At 60.9% G+C, this 7,186-nt stretch overlaps 1 protein-coding gene across 4 annotated transcripts; it reads left to right on the forward strand.

Moving 5' to 3' along the window:
* The first annotated feature begins 82 nt into the window (after positions 1-82).
* LAT (linker for activation of T cells) lies at positions 83-5,538 on the forward strand. 4 transcript variants are annotated; one of them, XM_002927340.4, is made up of 12 exons: positions 83-942; positions 1,112-1,139; positions 1,253-1,284; positions 1,548-1,635; positions 1,768-1,820; positions 1,915-1,944; positions 2,029-2,086; positions 2,163-2,257; positions 3,756-3,818; positions 3,942-4,004; positions 4,126-4,221; positions 4,348-5,538. In XM_002927340.4, exons 1-11 carry the CDS (start codon positions 849-851, stop codon positions 4,212-4,214), a joined length of 693 nt encoding a protein of 230 aa, XP_002927386.2. In that variant the 5' UTR covers positions 83-848; the 3' UTR covers positions 4,215-4,221; positions 4,348-5,538. The 4 variants fall into 4 exon arrangements, with proteins under 4 accessions (XP_002927386.2, XP_019663604.2, XP_034526098.1 ...); XM_019808045.2 differs by having other exon boundaries at positions 83-548; positions 849-942; positions 1,915-2,086; XM_034670207.1 differs by having other exon boundaries at positions 1,915-2,086.
* Positions 5,539-7,186: the final 1,648 nt, after the last annotated feature.

Below are 7,186 nucleotides of genomic sequence, written 5' to 3' on the forward strand. Positions count from 1 at the left end.
CAGGGGATGCCCCCTGCCTAGCCCCAAGACGCCTAGGGTTGCGGGGTAACTCCTGCGGGACCTTGGGCAAATCCCTGCCCTCCTGTGCCGGGCGAACAAGAGTGTGGAATGAGCTAACTCAGTGTGACCGTGAGTCACGCCATGGTTCCCCTAGAGCCCGCCCCTCTTGGCTGGCCGGCCAGGGTAAGGTGGGGTGGGCACTGCCCCGTGCCCCTCAGAATTCCAGGGGCAGGCTTCCCTCGGGGCTGCCCCCTTGGGCCATGGCTGTGGAGCCTGTGGCTGTTGGCTGGCCTGTAAGTGTCTCGCCCTCCTTCTCCTGGTGGGAGTTGCTCCTTGTCCCCAAGGCTGGCCAACCCACCTTGAGGGCCTGGGGCTGGCTCCTCAGGCCTCTTCCTCCTCCTCCTCCCCACCGGCTGGGTGGGGGTGGGAAGGGGGCGGGTGCAGCCGGCTGAGCCCGATGATTTCCTGCCCTCGCCCGGGGCTCACCACAGCTTCCTGCCGCAGACGGGCAGGCGCGGAGGAGAGACAGGCGCCTAGCCGAGGGGCAGGTAGGGCTGGGGCGCACGGGCTGCGCTGGGGTGACTGGCGCCCCAGACTCTGACCCGGACCCCGGCCGGACTGCCCTGGGATCCCGGGTCTTCCCCAGCCAGTGCTGACCTTCACGCTGCCCAGCAAGGGGAGGGGGCCCAGGGAGGGCCCCAGGAGGGCGCAGCTGCCCCCCCTCAGGCTTCCAGGCTGGTGCCCACTCAGCTCTCGCACCCCTGCCGGCCCAGCCCTCACCCTGTGGCAGCTTGGCCCTTGAGGGTGTGCGGCGGGCAGCTCGGCCTGGTCCAAGCTCTCTCCCGCAGATGGAGGTGGTCGTCCTGATCCCCTATGTGCTGGGCCTCCTGCTGCTGCCTCTGCTGGCTGTGGCGCTGTGCGTGCGCTGCCGGGAGATGCCAGGTGAGTGGGGGTTGCCCGGCAACCAGGTGCTGGGGCCAGAACGCACCTGCAGGGATCGCCGGCCCTCCCGGACCCCCCACTCCATCTTAGCTGTCCCTAACTCTGCCCCACACTCCCACCCTCTCCCCTCGCCACCCCTCTTCCTGCCTCACCGACTTCTCTTCCCCAGGCTCTTACGACACTGGTGCCTCTGATAGGTGAGTTGCTCGTGGGTCCCGTGTGGCTCCCTCTCTACCCTGTGTGGCCCTGGGGACTGGGATGGGAGTGGGGGCTTCTCCTGCCCCTGACCAAGCTGTGTCTCTCCTGCCAGCTTGACCCCAAGCATCGTGCTCAAACGGCCTCGTGAGTACCTGGAGGGCCCTCTCCCTCGGGTGTAGGGGAGAGGGTCCCCTGGCGTGTGAGAGGACATGTGCCTTTGTTCAGGTCACCCCCAGTGGCTGCCCACATGGCTTTGACCTGAGCTGGGGACAGGGAGGGAGATGGGTGTCCTCGGGCCTGTCCAGGGCATGGGAGGGTTCACGGGGTTAGTCTGTCCATCGACGCCTCCCCGAGGACAGGGGCAAGTTGTCCGGACTCATTCCTTGAGCTTGGTCTTGTGTCCTCAGCCACGGTCGTGCCCTGGCCGTCAGCCACCTCCTACGCACCTGTTACCTCCTATCCACCCCTGAGCCAGCCGGACCTGCTCCCTATCCCGTAAGTAGCATCCTCCCTTCCGAATTCCCCTCTTTACTCCCCACCTCTGTAGGTTGGGGGTCTCTTTCCCAGTTGCAAGCCCTCTTGCCCCAGAGCCCCACCCCAGCATGACCTCTGGCCTTTGACTCCCAGGAGGTCCCCACAGCCCCACCGCATGCCATCTTCCCGGCAGGACTCAGATGGGGGTAAGTATGGGGCCGGGGCTCAGAGGGCTGGGGCTGAGCAGAGGATAGATCCCGTCTGAGCTGACTCAGCTTCCCTCTCGCTCTCTCCCCGAAGCCAACAGTGTGGCGAGCTACGAGAATGAGGGTACGTCTGGGGCCCCAGGTGCCCTGGTGGCAGGGAGGCTGGGGCCTGGCCCGGGCCCTGCTGATCGCTGTGTCGTCACCCCAGAGCCCGTCTGTGAGGACGACGACGAGGACGAGGAGGATTATCATAACGAGGGCTACCTGTGAGTGGCCAGCTGGGGCGGGGGGGGGGGGGCGGCCCGGGGGGCCTCACTCACCCGCCCCCCGACTGCCCCTCAGGGAGGTGCTTCCTGACAGCACGCCGACCACCAGCACTGCTGTCGCACCGGCTCCCGTGCCCAGCAACCCCGGCCTCCGAGACAGCGCCTTCTCCAGTGAGTTGGCCATTCCTGACTCTCTGGGCCGCGGCCCCTCCGTGCTTCCCTCTCCTGCGGTTTCTCTGATGCTCGCTGCCCCTCCACGTTCTCCCTTTCTAGAACACCTATCCCTCAGGGTGGACTTCTGCTCTGATCCTCTGATTTCCTTACTTTTCCTGTCCTCTTTCCTATTTCGTTGTCTCTCCCTTTTATTGCCTGCGCGCTTTCTTCGACCTCATTCTCTTCTCAGACGCTCTTCTTTTGTCTCTCCCATCTAGAGGCTCTTTCTTGGTCTCTTGCGATCCTTTCTTGTTGCCTCCTGTTTTGTTTCACGGAGGCCATCTTGGCTTGGAACTCTCTAAAGCTATTGATTATCGCTTATCTTCTGCGGGGGGTGGTTTTTTGGAAGTTTTCTTCTGCTTCCGGCATCATTTCGGTTTCCTTTGAGCTGCTTTTCTCCCTTCGTGTTGGTCTCATGCTGCCTGTTAGAGGCTGCCTTCCGCGCCTGGTTTCCCGTCACGCTCCTCGTTCTCCGCACCTGTTCCATGCTGGCTGTCATCTGCCAGCTCGATGGGCAGCTCGCCGTCTGTGCTGGTGCTTCTTTTCTTTCGGGTTCATCGTCCCTCACCCCCTCCCTCCCCGCCCGTGTTCACTGGGCACCTCTGATCAGACAGCTCGGGGGACAAGAGCTAACGGCGTCGGGAGCCTCCTACCTGCCCTCCTAAGAGTGTTTCGTGTGTTAAAAAATTATTAAACCCCACGATTCGCAGGTGCTGTTGGGCCCAGCTCTTGCCCTCCAGTGCCTCGGTTGTCCTGATCGTACGACAGGAGGGTCCTTTATTTAACAGACACTTGGCGCCACTTACTGTGGACAGGCCTGGTTCGATGTTCTCTGCTTCAGTTCTCACAACAGTCCTGGGAGGCAGGTGCCGCCACTCGCCCCCTTTCACTGATGAGAACACTGAGGCCCAGAGAGGCTGGGTATTTCGTGTGGGGTTACACGACTGTTCGTGCCGGAGCTGGGTTTGAACCTGGGCCCTCTGGCTCCAAAGCCTGCCTTGTCCCCGGCCTCGTGGAGCAACAAGTCCCCATAAAAGGACAAGATGGCGCTGATGGCGACAGGGGCTGGAAGGCACTGAGACGAGAGTGGGGGTTCGGGGCAGGCTTGGCTGGCAGCACCAGTGGGGGAAGTGGCTGTGAGCATCGTCTGCACACGGTGCCGCCCAGAGCCTCACCGCTGAGCTGCTCTCCATCCCTGTCCCCAGCCTGGGGGCCATGCTGGTGTCTGCCATCCGCCCTCTGCCACAGTTCCACTTTCTCTCATCCGCTCTGGCCAAGATGCCCTACTTCTCCTTGTCACCAAGGCCTCTGTGCCCCCGCCCCTGGGGGCTGACTGTGGGGTGGCCTCTGGGATCTGCGGGTAGGGGTCTGGGGCTCAGAAGTCTATCTGGGATGCTGTGGGGGTCTGCGCTCGGGGCTCTGGGTGACGGGGCTGGGGGCCCTGCTTCTCCTGCAGTGGAGTCGGGGGAGGATTACGTGAACGTCGCCGAGAGTGAGGAGAGTGCCAACGTGTCTCTGGGTGAGTGGCCGCTGCCCACCGGGGTCCCCCTTCCCTGCCTCACCCTGCTGTGGCAGTCTTCCGGAGTGTCCTGCTCTCTCACCCTGCACGTGGCCGTCCCCCCTTCTGCTCTGCCCCCTGCAGATGGGAGCCGGGAGTATGTGAACGTGTCCCAGGAGCTGCCGCCCATGGCTAGGACCCAGCCTGGTGTGTGCTGGGCTGGGGGAGGGGTGGGCCGGGGGGGGGTGCGGCGGCAGAAGCTCGGGGAGCCCGCCTGGGGAAGGGGGGGCCGTCTGTGAGCCGAAGACCTCCCTCCCTCCCCTCCCAGCCATCCTGAACTCCCAGAAGGTGGAGGATGAGGACGACGAAGAGGAAGAGGGAGCTCCAGATTATGAGAATCTGCAGGGGCTTCACTGAGGGTCCGGTGAGAGGCCCCGGCCGCCCCGCCCTGCCCCCCTCAGCCCTGTCCTCCGACTCCTTTGGGGCCCGTCTGACCCCTGCTGACCTCCTGACTTTGTGACCCCTCCCTCCCCCTGCCCTGTTGTTTCAGCGTGAGGCCATGCCTGTTTTGGAACTAGCCTCGCCTGGGAACCCCCGAGCCGGGCAGCCGGCAGGGCCCTGGGGGCCCCACGTGGCACCCTGCCCTGACTCCAGCCGGAGAGCTGTCTGAGAACCTCCCCCCTAACTTATTGTCACTTTGGGGTCCAGTCTGTGTGCCCCCGACACTGCACCTTCTGACGCAGCCTGAGAATGGACTACCCTGGCCCAGCCCTATTCTGCAGTTGAATAAAGGCTGACGTGGTCTGTAGCGCTCTTGCCTTTTGGGGGGCCCAGTGGATGGGAGTCTGCATGAGGGGGGTGCCTTGCCCGAGCACCTGTGTGAGATTGCGTGTGTGTGCACGAGCCTGTGTGTGCGTCTGGGGTCTCCATCCTCCCCGGGGCTGCCGTGCTCCCGACGGTCCTGACCAGGTACTGGGAGTGGCTGGATGGTGGCAGGGACATGGCTGTGGCACCTCGGCGCGAGGCAAGTCCGACCCAGGCTGCCACTCCTGGGCTTTGATGCACCCCCCATAAGACAGTCCACGGCTGTGGCAGACAATGGCTGGGATGGGAGGGCAGGGCCTGGGGGAGCCCCGGTGCGAAGTGGACACCTAGCAAGACCGCTTCCCGCTGGCCCTCAGTTTCTCCATCTTTAAAGGAAGGGGGCGGACTGGACGCCAGGGCAGCTGAAAGGTAATGTGCAGTGCAGCCTTTTCCGACCTTGGTGTGCAGATGACTCCCTTGGAGGTCTTGCTAAAATGCAGATTCCGAATGAGTAGGTCTGGGATGGGGCCTGGGCGTGTGCACTTCACAGGAGCTACCAGGGCCTTCCGACAGCTCTGTTCCGAGAACCGCACTTTGAGCAGCTTCTGGGCGATGCCGTGGTCACTGTGACTGGCTCTGGTCTGGGCACGTAACCTAACCTGGGCCCCTGAGGACCGGCCCTGGGATTTGGGCAGGAAGTGTCTGGAAGGCGAAACTCTCGTTCATGGCCATTGGTAAACTGGAAGAGTCTCTTCCTTGAGCCCCTGTTGGAGAGGCTGCCCGAGATTGAAGGCCGTGTGGAGGACAGAATGGCCCAGAGACGGACAGGGCCAGCTTCCTGATGGTGTCCAAATTCCTGCATCCAGTCACAGCTGAAACGAGACACCCCCTCCGGCTTCCCAGTTACGTGGACCAATAAATTCCCAGTTGTCTTCAACCGGCTTGACTTGGGGTTTCTGTTGCATACACAAAGTAGCCAAGAGTGACGCAGAGTTGTCGGCGTCTTCTGTGGGCTTCAAAGGCAATAGTGACAACTTATCTTGTCTCCGTGCTTATCTCATTTAATCACTGCCATTCCCCTGTGGTCGGTTGACTGGGGGTATCCCCATTCGCAGGTGGGGAAACGGGCCCAGAGAGGAGAAGCGATGTGCCCAAAGGCACACAGCCAAAGTGGTAAATCTGGGATTGCATCCGCAGCTCTTGGCCCCTGGAGTCCCTGCTGCCAACGTCCTTGCTCTGGCTGTTGTCCAAAGTGCCGGCTGCTCTCCAAGGGAGGCTTGTAAGAGGCCCGACTGGAGAAGTCGGGGAGGGAGGCTCCGGGGAAAGGGCTGGACAGGCTGGACGTCAACAGTCAGAGTTTATTTGGAGGACACAGACGAGGGAAGAGGCACGTTTGTCCCTGGGCTGAGGAACAGAAAATCTATCAAAAAAGGATGTTGGTACAAGCACCTTGGAGAGCAATCTAGCAACATCAGTAAGGCTGAAGGTGGTGTATCCCTTTACCTAGCAAATTCCTGGGTATAAACTCTGAGCAAATAGCCCGCGGGCTAAGGGGGCGAGTACCAGAGGCTGGGGTGGCCTTGTGATGGTGGTGGCGGTGGGCGATGGCGGACAGAGGCCATCACCCGGACAGTGCGTGGAGCACTGGTAGCCTGTCACACCGCGGGTGGGCGCTCCCCAGCAGGTAAGAATGAATGCACTGGGGCAGCACCTGTCAGCACGGATAAACATCACCTAGAGAATATGGAGTGAGAAAAGGAAAACAAGTTGATTTATTTATATAAAGTTGAAAGCATGAAAACGGGTATATATGGTTCAGGGATACACACATGTGCAAGATAGGCAAAGCAACGAGGAATACCTAGTTCAGGGGAGAGGCAACCATGCGGCAGAGTGTGGGGAATGGTTGGGAAGGCATTCAGGAAGGCCTCAGTGATAAGTGTACTGTCTAATTCTTAAGCAGGGTTGGGTTCGCAAGTGTTTGATACATGATTCTCTTAAGTGTTTGCATATCTGAGTGATTTCATAATAAGAGAGGCCGAGGCCCAAGAAGGGAATGGGGGGTGGTGTCAGGGCAGTTTTAAAAGACAGTAAACAGGCTGAGAGTATGGATCTGTCTGTGCCAAGTCGGCGAGTTGCAATGGTGTTCCAGCCTCAGGAGCAGCATGTGCAAAGGCCCTGAGGTGGGAGCAGAGAGGAGGCTGTTGGGAGTATCTATGTGAAAGGTGGTGGTAGGCTGGCTAAAGAAGGAGGGACAATGGACAGACATGGTAGAATGAGATGCTTGGGAGGTCGAAGCAAGGGGTGTGGTGATGGCCCTGCATTGTGAGGCATGGGGAAATCCAAGGTGATTCTGGTCCTTTCCTTGGCGCATTGGGGGTAGGGGCATTCCCTGAAGCATGAAGCAGCTTGCCATTTTTGCTTCTTGGACCAGCAAGAACATGTGGCTTTTCTTTCACCAGTCGAGCCAGGCATGACAGAGAGATCCAATGCAATGAGGTCTATAGGGCTGGGCCTGGGGTATTTGAGCCCACTGGGGTGGCCGGTGGAAAGAATCCCTAAGAGCTTCCCCTGGAAGCTGGGGA

This window comes from Ailuropoda melanoleuca, chromosome 10 (assembly GCF_002007445.2).
Source record: "Ailuropoda melanoleuca isolate Jingjing chromosome 10, ASM200744v2, whole genome shotgun sequence".
NCBI classification, from domain to species: domain Eukaryota; kingdom Metazoa; phylum Chordata; class Mammalia; order Carnivora; family Ursidae; genus Ailuropoda; species Ailuropoda melanoleuca.